The 22,648-nt window shown below is 43.3% G+C and overlaps 1 protein-coding gene across 13 annotated transcripts in view; it reads left to right on the forward strand.

The window, feature by feature from the left end:
- Window positions 1-1,895: 1,895 nt before the first annotated feature.
- PRRC2C (proline rich coiled-coil 2C) overlaps window positions 1,896-22,648 on the forward strand; it is a 61,379-nt gene continuing 40,626 nt past the window's right edge. For 11 of the 13 annotated variants that reach the window (XM_030455390.1, XM_030455394.1, XM_030455393.1 and 8 more), the window contains exons 1-5: window positions 1,966-2,052; window positions 15,721-15,888; window positions 16,951-17,131; window positions 19,484-19,590; window positions 22,058-22,192. In XM_030455390.1, the coding sequence (XP_030311250.1) occupies window positions 15,774-15,888; window positions 16,951-17,131; window positions 19,484-19,590; window positions 22,058-22,192 (538 nt within the window). In that variant the 5' untranslated portion in view covers window positions 1,966-2,052; window positions 15,721-15,773. Of the gene's footprint in view, window positions 2,053-15,720; window positions 15,889-16,950; window positions 17,132-19,483; window positions 19,591-22,057; window positions 22,193-22,648 lie in introns of all 13 variants that reach the window. The other 2 variants (XM_030455395.1, XM_030455397.1) reach the window with 1 other exon arrangement.

Raw genomic sequence — 22,648 nt, forward strand, 5'->3', positions numbered from 1 at the left:
CTCACTGTTTTGGTCTTCTCTGATGGTTTTATTAATGTTTTATTATTGGAGGGGGTGTCATGTGGACCCAGAACCTCAAGTTGTGGAAGAAGGGAGAGCCCTGTCCTAAGAGCTAATACACAGGTGACAAGTCCCTGCCATTGCCTGCTCACACTCAGGCTGGCAGAGACCCCTGAAGCCCACGGGGTGATGGCAGAGCCCCCCCACCCACCCACTGGTGTCTTTAGTGCTGCAGGGGGTGGCTGGAAGAGACAGGCAAGGAAAGAGAGGGGGTGATCAGCACTGGGCCCAGTCCTATTTGACACCTTTCTGGCTGAGGGGGTTGAGTCTGTCCTCAGTAATTTCATGGGTGACACCAAACTGGGGGAGTGTTGAGCTGCTGGAAGATGCTGCAGAGGGACCTGGCCTGGCTGGGTCAAGGGGCTGAGGCCAAGGGGCTGAAGTTCAACAAGGCCAAGGGCAGGGGGTGTTTAGAGGAGGCTCAGGGGGACCTCATCACTCCCAAACCTGCAGGGAGGTTGCAGTCAGGGGGGGTCTGGGCTCTTCTCCCAGGCAATGGGGGACAGGAGGAGAGGACATGGCCTGGAGCTGCCCCAGGGGAGGTTTGGGTGATCTCTTAGGATGGAGTGCCCAGGGAAGTGCTGGAGTCTCCATCCCTGGGGCAGTTTAAGGAGAGGTTGGATGTGGCACTCGGTGCCACCCATGCTGTGACCAATGTGCTGGGCTGAGCTCATGGCCCTGATGGTTTTGGGGTTTGGCTGCAAGCCCCGAGGGCAGCTCCTTCCCCTGGGGCTGGGGATGCAGTCGCTTTCCTGCGGGTCACCGTGTCCCCAGCCGTGTCACACACACACACAGACACCCCACACCCCCTCCCATGCATGCACACACACACACACACACACACATATACACTCTGAGGTCCCTGTCGGGTCCCCATGACACAGCTGTGTCACACACACACACACCCCCCATGCCCACTCCCACGCACACCACACACGCATACACACATACCACACCGACACTCCAAGTTCCCTCTTGGGTCCCCGTGTCCCCAGCCGTGTCACACGCACACACACTCCGAGGTCCTTGTCGGGTTCTCCTGCCCCCAGCCGTGTCATACACACTCACACACACACACACATGCACACACACACACACACACAGCCCCCCACCCACCCACACTCACAGGCACACATCTACACCCACACTCCAAGTTCCGTCGAGTCCCCGTATCCCCAGCCGTGTCTCACTCTCACACACACATAGACACACACACACACACACACTCCGAGGTCCCTCTTGGGTCCCCGTGTCCCCAGCCGTGTCTCACACACGCACACACACAGACACACACACTCCGAGGTCCCTCTTGGGTCCCCGTGTCCCCCAGCCGTGTCTCACACACACACACACACACACACACACACACACTCTCCGTGGTCCCTCTTGGGTCCCTGTGTCCCCAGCCGTGTCACACACACACACACACACACACACACACACACACACACACACTCCGAGGCCCCTCTTGGGTCCCCGTGTCCCCAGCCGTGTCTCACACACGCACACACACAGACACACACACTCCGAGGTCCCTCTTGGGCCCCCGTGTCCCCAGCCGTGTCACAGACACACACACATAGACACACACACACACACACACACACACTCCGGGGTCCCTCTTGGGTCCCCGTGTCCCCAGCCGTGTCTCACACACACACTCTCACACACAGACACACACAGACACGCGTGGGGATGGGTACAAGCAGGGGGAGGTTGTGTTGCGGTGTTTCCATCCCGGGCCGCCAGGGGGCGCTCCTCTGCGGCAGCGGCGGGAGGGGGCGGAGCTGTGGAGAGAGGGGGCTGCGCGCGCGCGCGCGGTGCGCGGTGACGTCAGACGTCGTTGGCGCCGGCTTGGCCGCCCGCCATCTTGGTCCCTGTGTGGAAGCGGCTGAGGCGCGGCGTGGCGCCGGGAGCGGCTGCGGCCTCGCCGAGTCCGGGAACCCCCAGCCCGGGGAGGCCGGAGCGCCGGCCCGCCCCGCTGCCCCACAGGTAACCCACCCGCTCCCTCCGCTCTTCCGCGGGGGCCTACCGAGAGGGACCGGCGCCGGGAGGAGCGGGCGAGCGAGCGAGCGAACGGCCTTGCGCCGCATGGCCCCGGGCGGGGGCGGCTTCCGCTCGGCCTGAGGGACCCGGGGCCGGCGGGGAGGCGGGCGGCTGCCCCCGGGGAGCGGCTGCCCTCAGGGAACGGCTGCCCTCGGTGCGGACCAGGCCCGTGGCGGGCGGGCGGGCGGGCCGGGTCTCGCTGGGCCGCTCCGCATCGCCCCCCGGGGCCAGGGCCGCACCCCGCACCGGGCCTTGCCTGCGGGCCGCGGGAGGGGGCTGCTCGTGGGGCTCTGGTACTTGTTTTTTTCTCCATCTCCGCTTCCCCGACGTCCCCGTGCTTTTCCATCCACCCTCACGCTCTCTTTTTTTTTTTTTTTTTTTTTTTTTTTTAACCGGTCTCAGTTTTCTCTCGGGAGATTTCTCGAGAAACGCGCCGGCCCTTTGGTGCGTTTGCGCTCTCTTCGTGGCTGTGATTCTGCCTTCAGAAACGCGGGGGGGAGGGGAATCTTTTCTGACGGGGTTCCGCAGAACCACGCAGAGCACGGTACTTGGCTTTTCTGACTGAAATAAGCATCCCCAGCTCCTGAGGTGGGCAGCAAAAGGCAGCCTGGGGGTCGTTTGACGTAGGATTGAGGGAAGCAGCGTTCGGGAAGTAACTGTTCCTCATGCGGATGGCAGGATTTGTAGGGGTGGAGGCAAGGAGTCAGGGGTGTTTTTATTGATAAAGGATTGGGAGAGCGTGCCTAGATGACACGGCTAAAATGCAGGCAGGCAATCTGCAGTGGGCAGGATGGAATCCATCCCCTAGGGATGCAGGGATTGGAAATTTGGGAGCTAAATGTAGCCCATATAATTGCAGGCTCAGGCCCTCTGAAGAGGGAAGGGGAGCATGGTAAGAGTATGATGCTGAGCATCAAATAGGAAGTTTATTTTTTCCTGTTTTTGTCTTTTTTTTGTGTGTTTTCTAATGTTGTTCCTTTGTGAAAGGTCTTGAACTCTGTCACTGAAGAGTAACCATTTTTCCTTCTTTCATTCTTGGGATCAGATAATTACCCTACTAGCAATCTGCATTATTTCCAGCAGAAGATTAGGGACTCTTAATTTTTAATAGCTTGCTTTCTTCTGCAGTGAGGCATCAGGCCTGCCTCTTGGCCAGTCTCAGGAGCTCTGCTCAGGCAAGGAGCTGCTTCTGAAGGAGGGAGGAAACAGGAGGTGATCTCATTTGTCCTCAGTGAGAAACAAAAGGATTGCCCTTTCATACTGACTGCTCGGAGCTGAGGGGCTGTCAGTTTTATTTGAGTTAAAAAAGTAGAGAATTTTTCTTTGAAATTAGTTTTTTGGCTGGCTTAGAACAATTCTGCCACAGTGTCCTTGGGACTGAGGAATCTGAAAGTTTTGGGAGTTCTTTGAACTTGGTGAATGCTCAGTAAAAAGGCAGTTTGTCAACCTCAGGACCTCTCACTGCTTTGGTGAGTGTGTGTGTGTAAGGTGGCTGCTTAAACCCAAGTGAGAACTGGCATAAACTCCTGCTTGTGTGTAGGGAGTGGGATTATGAACTTTGTGTCTCTCTTGGCCCCTAGAAATCTGCCTTTTAGGGATGTTTTTCCTTCATAAAGTGTTGCTTTGGTGAATAGTAGCTGGTAAGATATGCATTAATCAAGACACTATATATTTCTATGAGTTTTGCAAAAAAAAGTATTGTTTCTCTGCAGCTCAGTAGCAATTTATACTTCTTTTTTTTTAATATCATCTTGACTTTGTTCCAGGAATCCTAGTTTGTTTTTTAAATGGTTGCATCAGTCTACATCTTTACCCTGATTGCTGCAGCCCTTGCTCACTGGTCCTTTTTTGTGGTGTGCATCTTCTGTGCAGGTCCTGTTTCCCCACATCCTGAAGTCTGCTAGGGAAGGAGAATGGGGCCAGAGTGAGGAAGGAAAGGATGCTGAGCTGAGGAAAGAGCCCTCATGTGCCAGGAAAGAGAAGACATTGAAGCCAGAGCAGTGGGTGTGTTGTAGGGGTTTGACTTAAGCCAGGTGTCTGGATTACTGAAAGTGGTAGCCCTTTGGTCTTGAATATTTCCCAGGCTAAAGGGAGTGATGTGAAAGTAGGATGAGGGTGGAAAATATCTAAATCCCATATGAGGGTGTCATGGATAAGAGGCTTAAATGGGGAGGTAGAAAGAAAAAGGTAGTAGAAGGATTAAACCCTTGCATGGTGTGCACTTGCAGAGGGATAAACCCCTGTGTTATTATTGGAGAAAAAACCATTCCCTTTCCTTGTAGAAGGAGCAGTGGGACATCTTCAAGGGTGACTTGCAGTAGTGGAGGGTTTGAGGGACAGAAGAAACACCCTGAACACCTTTCCACCAGTTGGGAATGGGATGTTAGGCTTGTAGTGACTGGGCAGCCAGTGGTGTGTTACTGGTAGAACCAGTTGTTCATCTTCTGTAGCACATTTTTTTCTTTGCTCAGCTTCATGCTCTCAGTTGTTGGTTTGGGTTTTTTTTTTTCAGGTCTGGGTTTTATAAAAGCCCATAAAAACTTCTCATGGGTGGTAGATAAGCAGGTGCAAAAAAAGGAAAGCTCAGGTTTGTGTGAGGAGGGAGGAGGAAATTCTGTGTGTGTTGGTGAAATGAAAGCAGAGTGGACACAAGTCTTAAAAATGCATAAAGAAAGATGAAGCCCTAATAAAAATCTACTGAAGACAGCTTTTGTGTCTGGGAAGAGCAGGGAGCCCAAGAGCAGAAATAGCCTGTTTTTATTACAAATACCTCAGCCATTACATAACATTCTAACTCAGTGCTAATGAACCAGTCTGCTGCAGATTGCAAACATGTATTAGAGGCTGGGTATCACTCACTGCTTGTGGGTTTATGTCTCTGATAAAACAGTAAAATCCTAGCACAGAAGCAATCAACCTGATATATCTTCAATCCAGACTGGGACAGTGATAAATTTTAACTGCTGTGGTTTTGTAAATAACAAATGTTGCACTTTTAGGGGCTTACAGCACCAGAGACAGGAATTGCTGCCCTTTATGTTCAGGCACATCCAAAGTGCAGGTAGTGCCTGAAGAAGTGTGGCATCGTGCAGTGCCCAGTGACTCAGAGAAGAGGGGGCTCTTAAATATCTCTTAAAATCATGGTACAACCTATTCCTAAGTGAAATGGCAGCTTTACTCAGTTTTTGGTTGTTGGGATATAAGATGTAGCTCAGAGGTACCCAGTGGTTTCTCCTAATAGAACTGAAGTGGCCAGGTGGTCTGTAAGCAAACCTTTTGAGGCTGTCATCATCAAATCATTTAAACAGCTACAGCTTCTTTAAAATATTCTGTAAGTATATGCTCTTAATGTTCCTGGGTTTTGGTGTTTGTAAATTTGAAGGCTTAAACTGCATTTGCAGATTAATAGTTTAAATGGTATTAGCAAAAGAAGCATCATTTATCTGATTTGAACCTTTAACTGAGGCAGAAGTGTAAAAAAAAATAAATCTTCATTTTATTTGAGGAGCCACTGAAGATATTAAAGTTCATCAGTAGCCATTTGGCAGGTGCAAGTGAACTTCCATGGCAGATGGGTTCTGGACTGCTGAAAGGCAGATATGTAAAGCTGGGTATGCTGATAAGGCTTTTCTAATTTAGCTTCTCATATTTTTAACTTTTTTTTTTAAATAATATGTGATTCAGTCCAGTCTTAGGCAGAGGGCTGAAGCTGACCATGAAATGTAATTACCCAGAACAGTTAGTGTGGGTTTTGCAGCTGCAGCTCTGACATACTGAGCATTCTTTCAGTGAAGGAGGTGATCTCTGTTCCAAGAAACTGGGGAGTCACAGGAGAAAAGATGTAACAGCAATCTGTAAGATAACAGGCAGCAGGTAGAAGAGGCTGTTTATGAGCACCTATGAGCTCTCCAAGCTTGGACCAGGACCAAGGAACAAGTTCTACCACCCTTGTATGCACAGTGAAGTTTTTTTATTGATGTATTATAACCTGGTACATTTGGCTCTCAGTGTCCCAGTGGAAGCATCTGCAGAGCCTTAAAAACCAGCACACTGGAACATCTCTTAATAGAGGGGAGAGATTAATGTTTGGGTTTGATGTACATGAGTCAGGTTAGGGACATGGTAGGGGTTACAGGCAGGACAGAATTTGGGTGTTGAGCAAGATGGGAAGTTGTGAAGGTGGTGGCAAGTAGCTTAAGTCCTTACATAACTGATTAACTGATCTGAACATCTGCTTCATTGTAAAAAGGTTGTGTCAAACACTGTAGAAAATTGTTCATTCTATAGATTCCTACTGGTGATGAGAGCAGTTCCATCTTCAGACCTTTAGTAGCAAAAGTACCTTGAGAAGCTGAACAGAAAACAGGGAAAAGAGCTAAAGAAGAGGGAATTCATTTTGGCACATCTGTTCTAAAGAGGAATGAAATCCTTAAGGATGGAGCTCTGGGTTGATTCTTCTGCACTTCCAGAATACTCTGAAGGAGCTAATGAATAGAAGAGCTTCCACAAACATCATTTCAAATAAAATATAACTGCTTTCTGAAGTCAGAAACCTTAGATGTAACTGTTCATCACTTAAGGATTGAATAGGGCTTTTGGGAAAACAGGTTTTGTGGAAAAACTTGTAGCTGCAGCTGAGGCCAGGGGTATTCTGAAGCAGCAGAAAGGTACTGTGTAAAGTGAAATTCACTGCTCGGAGTGAGGTGTGGTTTCTTGGGGAGAAACATGGTGTCATTTCCCCTCTCAAGAAATGTTAAGTATTACAGTGGGGCTTGGAAATGCAGGAAAACAGAAGTCTTGAAAAAGATTCTTCATGTTCCTCACAGCAAGGAACAGCTTTACATTTGTCTCTTGATCTCTCCAGCCCTCTTCCACTGTCCACTTCAACATGGAGTGGGTAGGGAAGGGTGGGAAGATGCCACCAGTATATTACACACTGACACAGTGCCATTTGAAGTGCAAGGGGGGTTGCAGTGAGAGTATTAAAACAAAAGGAGAAAATGAAACCACTAGCAGAGAGATGGGTAATTTTAAATGGCTGTGGCTCATCTTTTTGGGAATCTGCTCTATTTTTATGTACCTATTGATTATCTTTCATCAGCTTCCTTGAAGTGTTTTGCACCATCACTGACCATGAGTCAACTCTTGTTCAGCTCAGCTGTGTCTGGTAACTTATCCCAGACAGCCACCTGCAGAGGAACAGATCCTGACCACTCTTCAGCCTGAGGCTGATGTGGAGCTGCAAGGGAACCACAGCTCACTGCTGCTCTGGGTGTTTTGAAATAAAAGAAAATTCAGTAATGTGTGGAGACTTCTTGTTCATACCTTTTTTTTTTTTTTTTCTTGCTGTAGGGTACAGGCAGTTCTGTTCCCTTTATTCTTGCAAATGGTTTCTCAACCAGTTTTTACCAGTTCTGATTATTCTGTCTGTGCAATCACCTAAATGTAACAAGTGCAGAGAAGTGGTGACCATTTTAGTATTTTCATCTGGGGAACATCTGCATGTCATCAATTGTCTGGCTTCTTTTGCACCTCTCTTGTGGCCTTCCTTTTTACTCCCCTGTTCTCAGCCTGGTGGAGCAACTGCTCTTCAGGATGCCCCTGAGGAGGTGACAGTGGTTTGCCACCACTTCTGCCTTGCCAGGCTCCTGCTGGATGGTGTGATGCAACTGAGAGAGAAACAAAGTGGTACTTGTGACAGCATGCCAAGTGCTTCTGTAATTTTTTCAAGGGACTTTTTGTGATGTTCAGCACTTAGCAGATATCTTTACAGAGAGCTGCTGTGGTCAGGTTGAACTGTCCTAAAATAATGCACAAGAAGCTTGGTGAAGAGCTGTAACTTTACCAGTTATGGAAAAAAATGCCATAGGTAAGAGATGTTGCATTAGTTTTCTGTATTCAGAGAAAAGCTCTGCCTACCCACCTGTTATGAGTGCTGTACTTCAGCAGCAGGTACATGGCTTGTTTCTGCTAGAATTTGCCTGAATTTAATCCCTTATCTTTTTCTCAAAAAGGCAGCAATTCAGCTTGGAGGGCTTTGAAGTTTTCTCATTCTTCTAAATAATGGAAATTTCTTCATTAAAGGCTTCTGTAGATTTTTGAAAGTAAAAATCTCATTTGGCATCTGCAAGTTGAAAAGCTAATTGGGTGAAAGCACTTACATTGTTCTGGTCATAGAAGTAATGAGAACACAGCTCATTATGATGCTCTCTTTAATTGTATAGAAACTGTTCTCTTTTTTTGTTTCTGGTCCTGGCTTCCTTCCAGCTCTTCAAGACTCCTGCCACAATTAAAATTTACAGTTTTAATAAGTTTTTTTAACCAACAGGATGAAGCTGGAAGATCAGAAATCTTGCAAAAAATTTGCTCTAATGCTTAGTGACAAATACTCATAAAGCAGTTGTCAGGCTAAGGAGTAAAATAGCCTTAAAAGTGAGCCCCAAAGAAGTTCTGAAGCCTGCATTTTCAGAAATGAATATGGTTTTTACTTGAAATGTATTTGGTAATCTTGAAAAACATCTAAATGATACTAATTTATGTTTGAGGGTTATCAGCATCCAGCAAGAAGAGCTGTGGTGTGTTAGTGCTTCTGACTTAGGTGTGGCATGCCCTGTCAATCTCTTTATGGGAATATCTTGAAAAATCTTTTCTGGCAAAGGAGCTGTTTAAATATCCTGACTAAAAAGAGTGAAAACCTTAATATAAAGATAGAGGAGGAGGAGTCTGAGAAACTGTTTTTGCCTGCTGGGTAGAAAGGCAGGGGTTGGTTATTTGTTGGTCCTGAGCTCCCTTTAAGTCGCCTACTCCTCTGGTGCTGGTTACTAGGTGTCTGCACTCCAGACATCATCCACTGCCTGTTGCCTGGGAGCAGCTGATGCTTTCTTAAATCTCATTTTGGTGGTGAGGTGCTGCCTTCTGGGAAATCCTGCTTGTATCTCAGAAGTGGAGGAATCTACAGCTAGAAGTGTAATATAATTATAAAGCCAAAGCAGACAGAGGTACTGCAGCTTCTGCATATACAGTACTTGAGAACTGAATAAAATTCCTAGGGAGATTATATTAATTCCAGGATTTTGCTCATAAGCATAGCTGGATTTATGCTTTAGTGCTTTACATCATCTCCTTCCTTCTTTGTAAAAGGCAAAAGTGTAAGAGCTGTTTTGGTGAACAGCTTCATGGACAGCATTGAATCCCAAGGTACCAGTATTGCCTTAAGGTAGTGCTTGTCCAAATATTAAACAGCTTTATAGGAATATGGACATGCAAAAAAAATGATCCTCAAATTAAATGAAATTCAAACTGTCCTTTCTTTTCCCAGAGTTCTTAACTAGCTCTACTGGCATCATTCTGCCTGTGAGGGAGGGCACCATAACCTCTCTCTTTCCTGAGGTCACTGAAGGAGATGATTTCATAAACAGTACAGGTATCAGAAATAATTTTGGCTAAAAGAAACTGTGACACATGAAAATACCTAGTGCATTTCTGACAGCTTTCTTCCCAGTGTGAATTTATCCTGTCTTAGGCTTTTTGATCCCCCCTTATGTGGGCACATTCAAAAGACATGCTGGACATGATTGATCTTATGGATCAAGCTGCTTTTTGCAGGGCTGTTCCACAGGAATGTGATTTCCTTGCATGATAAGTGAAATACTGATGCACATATAGTGAAAAATACATTCAAATCTGTGGGTAGAGACAGATTTGATGTTTGCATGGTTGCTGTCCTTTTATCTGTGTGTTTTGACTCCAGCCAGCTGCTCTGAACTAATTTTTCTTCTTATTCTCAAGAATGCACTGGGGAAAAAGATGACAAGAACTGTCAGATTATTTTAGTCCATGCTAGTATGTTTGTGCTGCAGGATGTGTCCTGAAATTTAATTTTAAGTGTTAGTTACTGCTGTTAGTGCCATGTTAGTCTTGAGAGACTTGTAATAAAAGTTCACTGAGATGTCTCTGCTTTATTACTAGTTGTCCCACTGGAAGGCCATGTTCTGGTGTTCCTCACAGAAGGCAATTCAACAAACTGCTTCCCAGTCTTTCTGAGGCAACAAAAGATTGGGGTTTTTTCCTCCTCTGTAGATTGCTAGTTTAAGCTCACATATGCTTTGTGGTAGTTAGTTTCTGATTAGACTTTTTGTGGATGGCTAATTTAGATTGTTTCTCACTGCTTAGCTTAGGAGCCCTGTTTAGACTCTTGTTAGGTGTCTTCAGACTGATACAGACATATTTGTGGATGCTCATTTCTGGCATCCACAGACTGCACTTGGAAAAGATGCATCTCTGGGATGTTGTCCTGAAATGGCTTTCTCCCATCAGGATCTGTTTTCCACCTGATGTTTCTAGAGCTTTTTGGTAGTGTTTTGGAAAGACTCAAGCTGTAATGAGGAGTAATTTGAAGAATGATAGAACAAGCAAAGCCTGTTTGCCTGAGACTCTGTGTCTCATGACAGAGTGCTTTGGTTTTGAGCAGCAAAGCTCATTTTGATTTTCTGTTTGGTGGCCATTAACAGTGCTCCTCTATAGAGTGTCTCCTGCCTCTGGCACTGGCCTGTGCTGTAGTTTTTCCTTTGAGGTGATGGGTGTAGAAGAGGTGAAGATTACAAGCATTCTCTTGTCCTAACTGGCCTACTTTCACAGATTTATAGAATCAATGTGATCTTTACATTGTGGTCTCTCTTTCAAGCTCTGCTGAAAACCAGTGAGCCCAGAATCTAGAGATGAGGAAGAAAAACAGGAGTGCAAACATGCATTAATCTGTCTTTTAAGCAAGTAAAACCTGGATTTTGGTCAAGGATGAGTTGTAGTGTGGCCTACCCAGAGCTCTTTGAAGATCTGGAGAGCCTCTGTTCTTGCAGGTCACAGAATCATGTCTGGGGTACATAAAATAGAAAGTCACATGTCCCCAAAACCTTTCCTGTAATTTCTGACCTGCTGGGCAGCAGCCTGCTTGACACTGAACACTGCTGCAAATTGCTCTTGAGAGGTGAGGGAAGTCCTGACCTTGGAGGCTTTTTTATTAGATCCTTGGATTTAACAGAACCTTTTGCTACTCAGGTGTTACCAGAGGCTTTTGAGACTTGTTTCCACATCATGCTGACTGGTGCTGAACCTATTAAGAATTCTTAATAGTGGAATAAATGGCCCAAAATTAAGGTATTTTCTTAAGTAAAGATTTGGCCTGAAAACCTCAGTCCTAGAATGGTTTTTGAGCACTAGAAAGTTGTAGATCTGTCATCAGGAGAGCATGTTAGTGTGCATTGTGTACAAACATATCCATGTCAGAGGGAGAAAGTAAAAATGTTTAATTGCAGTTCCATTTGTTGTTTGTGTGCAGCCCTTTCTCCACGAAGCCATATATTAAATAATTACACAGTATTTTTGAGTGTTTAAAATAACAGGGTTTCTTGATAATAGGTTACAAAGAAAGCATGAAGAATGCTTCTTGGAGTTCCAAGTCCATTGATCCCAGTATCCTGTGTTTTCTCTGTTTCAGACTCTTTTTCTGAAGATTGCACAGGTTTGATGTTTTATTCCAGAATTTATTATCTAGCTTCAAATTATGCTTAGGTTATAGAGTCAGGAGGCAACTTGAGTGATGTTCCAGAATCTAAATGCACCAGGCTTACAGATGCAATAAAACCTTTCCTTTCTGGCTGAATTTTTTAATGCTACATTATTAATCAGGTTTGGAGCATGAAGTTGAGGGTCTGAAAATTCTCTTTTGAAATTGATAACACTGAATTAGATACCATCTGCCTCTAACATCAACTGAGCATGGGGCAACAAAAGCTTCATGGTTTTCCATTTGTATTATTTAGTTCCAAAACTGAGCAGAACCCTGTTTTTCAGTGTGCCAGAAACAAAGCTATTCTAAGACAAGTGGATTTACGGCTGGGTACAAGTGGCAATTTTTTATATGATGTTTTTTACTCTTTAGCCACTTTCTTTAGTGTGCTTAGGGTGTGAAAAGTCTGGATTTGTTTCTTGTTTTCTGTTTTGAGAGGTGCTAATATGTCCCAATGCTGAATACACTTCCCTGCAATGTTTTTATGATGCTTCCCACTTCACAGACAGGCATTTCAGGTACCAGGAGTTGTAGGAAGTCTGGTTTGGTTGGTTGTAGGAAATGTTCAGCAGCTTTGAGTCTTGAATGATGTGCTTTGCCATGAGTTGTTCCAGTTCAGCCTTCTCCCAGTTTAGCCAAAATACAGCCCTTGGAGTGGAGATGGCAGGAACTACATATCCTGGCTGTGCTGAATAGGGAATGTGGGAATGATGCTAATATTTACTCAATGTTTTTAAGACTTCAGAGTCATGGGAAGCCTGTGTATGAGTTACCTGTCCTAACTGTGTGCCTGTAGCCTAAATAAACATGGGGTGTGGGACTGGAGAACATAGGGCTGCATGAAAGATAACTTAATATTTCTGAAGAGATCTCTTGACACGTTAAGCTTGTGTAGAAAAGGTCTTGGAGCAGGATACAGCTTAAAAATTGTATTTATCACTCAAAACTATGCCACTGTCTCTCTGAAACTCTTGCTGGATGGCACTGGGTGCTTGTTTAATGTGTGACCTGGCAGGTGTGTTTGTAGAGGGGCCAGATGGACTCTTGAGAGGGAGGATTTGTCATCCCTGGCTTGACTACCTGGTCTAAAGTCTAATTTTGCAAGTATATCTTATTTGGCTACCAATATCAGGTCTAAACTTAGTGAAATGTGAAGCAATGACTTGGGTGGTTTGAAAGGGCACTGTTAGCAGCACTGGAGTTGTTTTCTACAAGTCAGATTACTGAGCAATGGGCAGTTTTAACCAATTTAAATACTGTTTCTTCATAGTGTAACTTGAGAAGAACTTGTCAGACTGTGAATTTTAATACTCTAAAAGGCATAAAGCTCAGCTGTAATTAACAGACCAATTTTTGGAAATTTTACATCAAAAAGCATTACTGGGGAACACGATCAGCATGTCCTCTTCTCTTAAACTATCAAATGTTCTGGTTGGATTTGTCCAAGTATGAATTCTGCCTTTCTTTTAGAAGTAGATAGTTATGATCAAGATTTTCCATGTTTAATGTCTATCAGAGTGACAGGCTTTGGAAAGTATGACAAAAACTTAATATTATGTAAAACTCTCCTCAAACTATCTTCTGCTCTGCCTGCATCTGGTAAGGCTTCACTGCTTTGGTGAGCTGAGGGGGGATGAAGTCATCTGTGTGATCTTTTTTTATTATTATTATTATTATTATTATTGCCAACTTCTAAATTATTTGTCATTGTAAAGCTACTTTTTTACAAAATTTGAGGCTGGGGTGAGGCTTGGGCTGAACAACAAAGCAGAGTTTGTGTATGTGTTCTCGTTTCAGAGTGCGTGCAAGCCCAGCAAAGTATCAGGTAATTATAGTGTGATCCTTGATGGGATTATATGAACACCTGAAAGCTTCTTTGCCACCCACCTTCTCCCAGAAACTCACTGCCCAGTACCACTCCACTGCTGCTCCAGTATGAATGGGGACTTCTTGTCATAAATACAGCCCTGGGAGCAGAGAAGTGAAGGGAAAGAATCTGCTGGGTTCTTTCACAAGTGTTTTACTGAAGACCTTGTGATAAACTGAGTGTCCTCATAGAAGAGACTAATGCAGGGCCTAAGATCTGCTTTAGACTCCAGCTTGATGAACTAGTCTGCCTGGTTCCAGACTAACTGAAAGTTTCATGGCCATGAATAATAATAATGGCAAATCTTGGCATGTTGTTGAATTGCAAATAAGTGTTGGGACTGTGGTGAGCAGGGAATGGTTGCTTGAAATCTGCTTGACTGACAGCTCTGAAGATAAGCTTGTCTGAATTCATATATCAGGCTGGTTTGGGTTTTTTGCTTCCTGTGTCTGTAATGATGTTTGAGTAGGGAGCTGTGTGTCTTCAGTGAAAGCTTGTAGCCTCCATATGCTTTTTTTTTTTTTTTTCTGATAGAGTAGGGATGGCTTAACAGCCATATCCAAGGTCTGTGTGCTGCTTACGTGGTCTGCATGGTGAGCTGGATTCAGCCTCCTTTCATCCTGTATTTTGTGTTTTTTGGATGACATGAGGAATGGCTGTTGGTGTAACATATGCTCTTGCAATAGCCAAATGCTGACTAATTTGGAAAAAAAACCAGTGAGATGCTTTCTCCTTGGGAGATGAGAGAATATATTTCTTAGCCATGGATGTGTCCCTGTATGAAGCTAAAAGCTGTCCCCTTTGCACAGTCTGCAGAGTTTGGAAAGGAATAGCATCTGGCCCAAATCCTCCTGAAGCTGGACCATCCCAAAGTTATTTGCCATCTTAAAGCCACAATTGACAGCACTGAGTAATATAAATATAAAAATATATATAAACAATATATATAAATAGATATATAAAATAGAAACCAAGGTAGAAGGCAGAAGAGGATGGGAATGTTATAATTCCTATATAAATTAACCTCTCTTTTTGACACTGGTTAATGCTTGTCATGACCAAGCAAGTGCTTTATTTTTTGGACTGCTTGTCCATGCAGATTCTTCATAACATGAGTGCCTTGCACATAAATCCCAAGTTCCTTTTGAAAGTTTTCCAAGGCTCTGAGATTGGCCATGCAGTTTGCTGATCTCTGAAGGGTTTCAGCAGGTTGTACAGCTCTGCCTTGCTTACTGCTGGCTGCTCTTAGAAGGAAACTCGAGAGTGTTCAAGTGTCTGTAACAAATATGGGATTTATCTAGAAATATATTAAAAAATTGTTATGGCAAGGAAGGTGCCAAGCATTTTGTGTGTTGTTAAGATGAATCAATTATATAATGTTCTGTTCAAGTGAGTGCTCAGCTTGTGTTCCTGCCTGATGACTGTCAAGTTTCTTCAAAGAATTCTGGTTGAAATATCAGTGATAATTGCTTCTCTTTTCAAGGCTTGCTGTTCTGAGGGAAGGAGAGAGAAGAGGGATGACCTGCTCTTAACAGCCTTGTAATTTCCTGCTTGGGGAAGAATAGTGTAACTCTTGCTTTAAGGACTTCTTCACCCTCCCTGTCTTGAACATACTGTGCTCCTACTTGTGATAAAGGAAACTTCTGATTCAGTGTATTGAATTTCTCTAGCTAAGTTCATGGTGGTTTCAGCTGAGGGGGGAAACAACAGATAAACAAAAACAAAGCAAAACAGACAAACAAAACCCCCAACCAACCAAACCAAAAAAACAAAACCCCCACAATAAATTCCAGCCATACCCTACCACAGTTAAGCATCTCAGAGCTTGGCTGCAGGAATGGGTGAAGTCACTGAGCTTCCCCAGTGGGGAGCTGGCTGCTGCTGGAAACTTTGCATGCTTGCTTTTTCATCTGTATGTGAGATCATGGACAATATTTACCACTTTTTAAATGTTTGTTGTTAGCTAAATGATGACCCTCCCCATCCTGTGAAGTGCAAATTGTGGAGATGGAAATACTTAAAAAGTTACATAAGGCTTGGGCTTTCTGAGTTCAGTTTAGTGACATCTGCAGAATGCTCCAGTGAGACAATACTGAGTGTTAGATGTGCTGTCCAGTTTTGTTTTGTGGGTCCTGATTTAAGGGTTGTATTGTAATTGTTTGCTTTTTCTGGTGTTTTTCAGGCAGATTTTGAGAGGTGAGCAGGAGGTACCAGACTCGATGAGTTTCCATCGCGATGTCGGAAAAGTCAGGCCAGAGTACAAAAGCAAAGGATGGAAAAACAAAGTATGCAACACTCAGTCTGTTTAATACTTACAAGGGAAAGTCACTGGAAACTCAGAAAACCACAGGTGAGTGAGCTGGCTCAAGTTTTGCATTCTGTTTCATTATTACTGTAGTACTAATTAAGAGGGCAAAGTATAGGAGCACTTTACCACAGCAAGATTATTGAGGCTGCTTGGTACAGAAGTCAAGTGGGAGAATTCTGGGAAGCAATCTTGATTACACTTTGTAGTAAGCTGGAAGCAAGAGTATTAGTTCAGGGAGACAACATTTACAGGTAAATAAAACCTGTGAATAAATAAATAAACAAACCTGTAAATAAAAATGATTTTATGGCTGCAGTCTCCATTTGTTGTCAGGATATGAGGTGCCATTCCCCAGCTGTGCTTTTCCCTTATTTCAGAAAATGTTTGTTACTGGAGGTGTTTGATTAAAAAGAAGGCAATGCTCACTTTCACACCAGGTGCTTTGTCTGTTCTGCAGACAAACACAGGGTGAAACTTAAACTGACCTTTCAAATAAGTCCTGCTTTTTCATGCTTGATTGGACTGAGAAGTTGGTAGGTTGAATGGGTGGAATGCCTCTGGTGCTGCATTGGCTTCATGTTGCTTTTTCATACTTGTGGTCTGGAGTAAATGGGATTTGTAGGAATGTTTTTGCAAGAGCAGCATCTGCCAGCTGAAATGGGCTGGTCCTATGTGGGTATTCCTGGGCTCATTAAGGAATATTAACTCCAAAAGGATCAAGAAAATTATGTTTGACAACATGTGAAAGGATATTAAGACATCAGCATACATTTTAAATGGCTCCTGTAGCTTTCTGTTAATGAGATTTGGACACAAAGGTAGGGCCAGGTATCCTTTTTAGTCTCTGGAGCAGGCTGACCATAATGACTCACTCAGAAAAGTCAAAGTACTCCAGTTTTCCCAAAACAAGTACTTCTAGTTAGCTTTTATTAAAATAATTTTTTTAATTATTCTTTTACTCAAAGTTTTGAGTTTCTTACAAAACATTTTCACTGATTTATCCAGCTTTACATGAACACTACCTACCACATGAACACTACCTACCACATGAACACTACCTACCACCCATCCTTGTTAACTTGCACTCTCTGGTTTGCCCTGCAGTCGCAGCACGCCATGGATTACAGAGTCTTGGAAAAGTTGCAATTTCCAGGAGGATGCCTCCTCCAGCAAACCTCCCCAGCCTCAAAGCAGAGAACAAAGGCAATGACCCCAATGTGAACATTGTGCCTAAAGATGGCTCAGGATGGGCTTCAAAACAAGAACAGCAGCACGAAGAAGAGAAGTAAGTGACTGATGAGATTTCTCTCCTTTGGCTGGGCCATTTCTTGAGTTTTCCAAAACTAGGGATGGTCAGGGCCCAGCACCACTGTTAATTTTTGTGAGGAAGAATCTTGCTGTTAGGGAAATAGTTCAAAACAAACCAAAACCACAGACTCAGCTGCCCCCAGACTTAATTTGAAAGCAGTATGCTTATAAATTCTGTGTTAGGGGATGACTGTTTCCTTTGGCTATATGATGTGGCACTACTAAAGGCAATGCTATAGCATGGTTTTGGTAACATCACTAGGATCAGCTTTAAATTACCTCAAAACACTAGGAGGAACCCTTAGCTACACAGCAGCTGAATGTTAGACTAACTTGCAATTTTAATTTATTTATCTGAGTGTGATTGTTCTGATGTAGAGCAGAGAAAGCTCAGAAATTCTTGGTTTGTATACATGTATTTCAATCTCTTCTTTATTTTCCTAATGGTTCTAAACATTTGCACCTTATTTTATTTTGTTTGGTGAGTATGCCATAAATTCCACAGATTTATAAAGAATCTTCTGTCTTGAGCTTTATACTTTTCAAACTCCCCCAAGATGAGATACAAACAAGACAGAAGTGATGGTGATGTTGTTGCATTGCTCTGTACTGTGTGCAGTATAATGTCCCATCCTTGGTTTTATCTGCCAAGTATTTTAAAGCAAATTTTTTTGCCATGTAAGCTTAAAATAGGACATGATCCTCATTACAGAAGTAGAAGTGATTTTTAAGTGTTTTTTCTCTGACATAGGAATTGTTCTAAAACCCACTTGAAGATAAAGGCACAGATTGTATGTCACTAGCACTTAGGAAAGCAAAACTTGAATTTTCCTCCCCTTCTTGCTGTCCCTTTATCTCTTCTGCTTCCTTTCCTCCACTTAAATGTCAGTTTTTGACATCTCTTTGAAAAGCCATCAGTCTTCAGGAGTGTAGTGTTGTGGTTCCCTTTTTATTTTACCCTTCTGAAACTGCTAATTTACAATTTTCTGCCGAGTGCTTTGGGTGATATTTTAACATCTTCCTGTACTTCAAGTTAAAACTGAGCCGGCAGCTTGTTTGACTAAACCATGCTTGGTCAGAGGAGGATTCCAGGAGTTGGATGTTGTGCTTAAATATAAATAAATAACTGTCCCATCTGCAACTGGATGGTGTTTGCCTTTGCATTTGCATGTGCATTATTCTGATAAAGGCCTCAAAGAACATATGTAATTAAAACCAGTGGGGAGGAGAGATTTGTTCCCAGTTATTTTTTTCCCAGTTGCATCCAGTTCTTCCTGTGATTAGCTGGTGTGTTTCCTCCCAGAGGTGATTTATTGGTTTTGATAGTTGCTTCTACATCATTTCTGAGGCTGCTGGGCAGTGCTTGGAGCTGCTCATTGCAGAACCCAAATGGAAATCACTTCTCAGTGGCAGCCCTCTAAAAAGTTTGGGTTACCTTGGAATCTGTTTAAGACATTTACACTTCTTTATTGTAAGTTAACTGATCTGATATTGCACTTGTTATCTCTTTAATGGTATAATAAATGATTCTAGGCCACTGAATTTGCTTGGTGATTCCTGCTTTATCAAAAAATGAGTACAACCTAGATGGGTTTCTTGACTTTCAGATACTAATGGTTCAGTTTTAAATTATCTGGCTATGCAGATTTCAGAAACAGCTGTTCTTGCAAGAAGGGAGACAACATCATTGAATCTGGAGGCTAGAAAATCTTTAAAATAGGTCTTATTTTTATATTGGACAAAACAAATGCTTATGTCTGCATAGTTAAGATGGTGAAATATAGACTTTTCTTCTTAATAGACTTAAACATCTGGGCTCCAATACATGATACCCATACATTTCTTCATTATGTCTTAAGCATTGCTTATCAGCTCTTTTTCCCTCATCATTTCTGATGTATTTGCCTTCTTTCTCTCAGTTCACTGTAGCCTTTAAGTGCTTTTCTCTCTTAAATCCTTAGGCAACATTATTTCAAATCATTCCCTTCCATGGTTATAGATTAAGTGGGTTTTGATTGTACAATATGCTGCTTCAGAAGTTATAATTCTGTTCATGTCTGGCTGCATTTTCTGCCCAGCCATTTTCATTCATTCCCCTCCAGTTTGGAAAATCTACTCATGAAAGAATTAGCTAATTTATTCCAAATTTTAACTGTTACTATAGCAACTCCCTTCATATTAGAAAATGCTTTTTCTGCAGGAAAGTAGTTACTGGCTCTTCAGCTGCACAGATAGCTCATTTCATCTGTCTTGTTTGCAGTAATAATCCTGATGATCTTCCTCTCTGCTCACCCCCTTGTCATCACCAGTCCTTTTCCTCTCATTCCAGACAGCCAGACGTCCCACAGACACAGCCAAAACCTGCTGTTCCAGCTCCTCCAGAAGCTGCTCCTGTTGCCAAATCCTGGGCCAACACCAAACCAGGTGGACAAGATGGTAAGTGATGTAAGGAGGTGGAGGGAAGGATTCCTGCCTGGCCTAGCAGGCTGGGACTGATCCAGACTGCTGGGATCTTCACCAGGACACCTGGGACTCTGGGATGCTGGGGATTCAACTCTCTGGGATGGAAGGGGAAGCTCTCCTGTCCCTCAGTGAGCTCCAGCTCCAGTTGGAGGTCTGACTGCTCTTTTTTTGGATGGATGGGGGAGAGTGGTGGGGGGAGAGTTGTAAGGTCTTCAGTGTGGCTGTAAGTGAGGAGCAAAAACCTCAGGAGTTGTAATGAATGCATAATGCTTCAGCCTGGGGAAGAGCCATAAACAGTTGGTGGTTGTTCTGGTCATCATTTTGGATCATTTTATGCAAAATGTGTGTATTCCAGGTTCTATTTAAATGTACATCAGTACTTTTTCTTGGTTGCTTTGTTTTCAAAGTGATAGTGGTCAGTAGGGTTGGTTTATTCTGGCAAATGCATTAAAGGTTTCTTTGGGGGCAATTTGAAACATCATGATATGAAAGGATGGAAAAGTATTTCCATTGGCATGGATCTTAGCTTGAGTGCTTTCATTACAGATGTAAGAGCTGAGCTAAATCTTTAGCAGACTTTTTTTAATTGCTTGTAGAGTGAGAGTTTACTTGGAATTCCTGTGTCTTTGTTACAGGAGATGCCTATGATGTGATTTATTCCTTAAATTTGAGACTTAAAAGGTTTCTGTGGCTACAAAATAGTTTTGGCCCTTTTGAGTTGAGGAAGGGAGCTCTCTTCTGGATAGAGATCTTAGAGTAGTAAAATCTGAATTGCATAGAGGTAACTTCTAAGCCATTATTTGGTGCTTGTTAATATCACACATCTCATGAATTTGCTCTTTCTATTAGAAGTGACAGTTCCAGCTTCCCCACTTTTTGGTCTCCTCTCAGAGTGCAGTGTTAATAGAGGAACTCCTGTCCTTTGGGCTTCCACAGAAATTTTGTAGAATTAAAACAAGGATTCAACACTGATGCAAAGTGATCTGCACACCAGCCTTTCTACATAGGATGACAAGATCATCTCTGTGACCCAGGAAATAATGATTCAGCTCAGTGGCTTCAGAATGCATTTAGCTAATTATTTTGTAGTTACCATGGCAGCTCGTGTGCCAAGCCCAGATGGCATCCTCATGTCATTCAGTTAATGCAGGAATGGGTTTGCTGTTTCAAAAAGAAATAGAGAATGTAAATTGGCATCATCTGCTTGTTACCCTCCTCAGTTTGAAGCTCAGCATACACCTCTTGGTGCTCATGATTTCCTGATCTGGTGGAAATTTTCATCTTTTCAGGTGCCTTGGATGCATTGCAACCCTCATTTCACTGCCTTTTGCTCTTTAAGACTTGAGTGAGGCAGGACTGAATCCTTCTCTGGTGCTGGTGGTGGCCAAGTAGAAAGGAAAGATGAGAAAATGTGAATGGCAGCATGTAGTTTTCAGCTGATACATGGGCTAGAGGCAGGGTTAATTGCTGCCAGAACATCCTTGAATTCTTTTAACTTCTTTCTGAACTGCTGGCTGACAGTCTGGCTAGTTTAGGTTGATAGCTTAAGCACTGTCAGGCTGATCACTGAGGATGCTGTTACTTTGCAGTTAAAGCATTGTTGCTGTCACTGTGTGAAGTTGAGCAGGAAAGGTTTTTAAAGATTCATAAAACTCATGAATGTTAAGTGCCACAGAAGCTCTGGAGAGGCCTCTGCTCAGTGTCACTGCCAGTCCCCTTAAACAAGTCATTGGCTGGAAATGCTTGGGAATGTCAAAGACTCCAATGTCCATTAACCCCCCAAAAAGTTAAAATCATCTGTAGTAGGTAAAGTTGGCATGAAGATTGAAAGATTTCAAGGAATTCTGGAGGTACAGGGATAAGTAGTGGTATTTGCTGCCATGCCTTTACAAAGTACAAAGAGTAAGGAGTTTCTCCTGTGCTTGATGCTTCATCTTGAAAACAAAACAAAACCCACAAGCAACCAGAATCCACGTGTCCTATAAAGGGTTCTTTTATGGAGTATAAAGAAAAGCAGCTTTTCTAGCTGTTAGCTAAAAGAAAAGTTACCATGAGGGTTGGGGTGTCTTGCACTACATATGTTCAGATTCGTTTTTGAGTTTGCCCTCTAGTCCATGTAGCCTAATACAACATCTCTTAGAGAAGCCAGTAATTGTATGTAAACTGGACATTATTCGGGCTGTTTGAAGAGAAATCTTTCTCAGTAAGATAAATAATTTGATATTAAAATGTTGTTGACCTGATAGCTCAATATCTATCACGTGGATAGGGGGGAATTGATTCACAGGACCACAGAACCTGAGTGTTTTACAAGGATTGATCTTTGCTTATGTCAATTATTTGACCAGTAAGTTGATTTGGTTTAAGATGAGACTTTTACCAATTTCTAAACTGGTTTGACTACAGAAAGTTGTGACTTTTGGACAATTTTACTGTATAGGTCCAGCTCTCCCAGTAAATAGTTATTTCCAGCAAGAGTTTCCCAGTCTGCCGGCAGCTGGGGATCAGGAGAAGTCAGGGAAAGAGAAGGATGCAGCTGAAGAACATGGATCAGGCCCCAGCTTACGACCACAAAGTAAGTATATACTACAAATCTTGGTGAAGTTTTATTGCTTTTGAAGGAAAACCTCAGTTTTCAGTCAAGTCCTGCAGACCAAGGCTAAGTTCTTGTTCAGGTCCTCAGTTGATTCTAACGTTAAGAATAAGTTTTCAAGAAACTGCAGAGTTGTCCAATGCCAAATTAGGAAAATAGCTTTGTGTGCCTGTTCCAGACTCCTGCAGGCAGCTGTAGTTTTGGTCAGTACTTCCCATGCCATATTAAGCCTTTTTTTTTAGGTCTGACAGCAGAAAGCTCAACAAACTTGGCAAGTGCTGCCACTTTAGCAGCTGTGTACCCAGTCAAAGATAAGTGGAAGCAGTGTAATGGATATTTAGGAGCATAGTTTAGCAGTTTTTAAAAGGTTTGTGCCCCTAAAAGAGGATTATCTCCAGTGTGGGTCTGTGAATTGTTGATGACCCCCATGGATCTGAT

Source organism: Calypte anna, chromosome 8, assembly GCF_003957555.1.
Source record: "Calypte anna isolate BGI_N300 chromosome 8, bCalAnn1_v1.p, whole genome shotgun sequence".
NCBI classification, from domain to species: domain Eukaryota; kingdom Metazoa; phylum Chordata; class Aves; order Apodiformes; family Trochilidae; genus Calypte; species Calypte anna.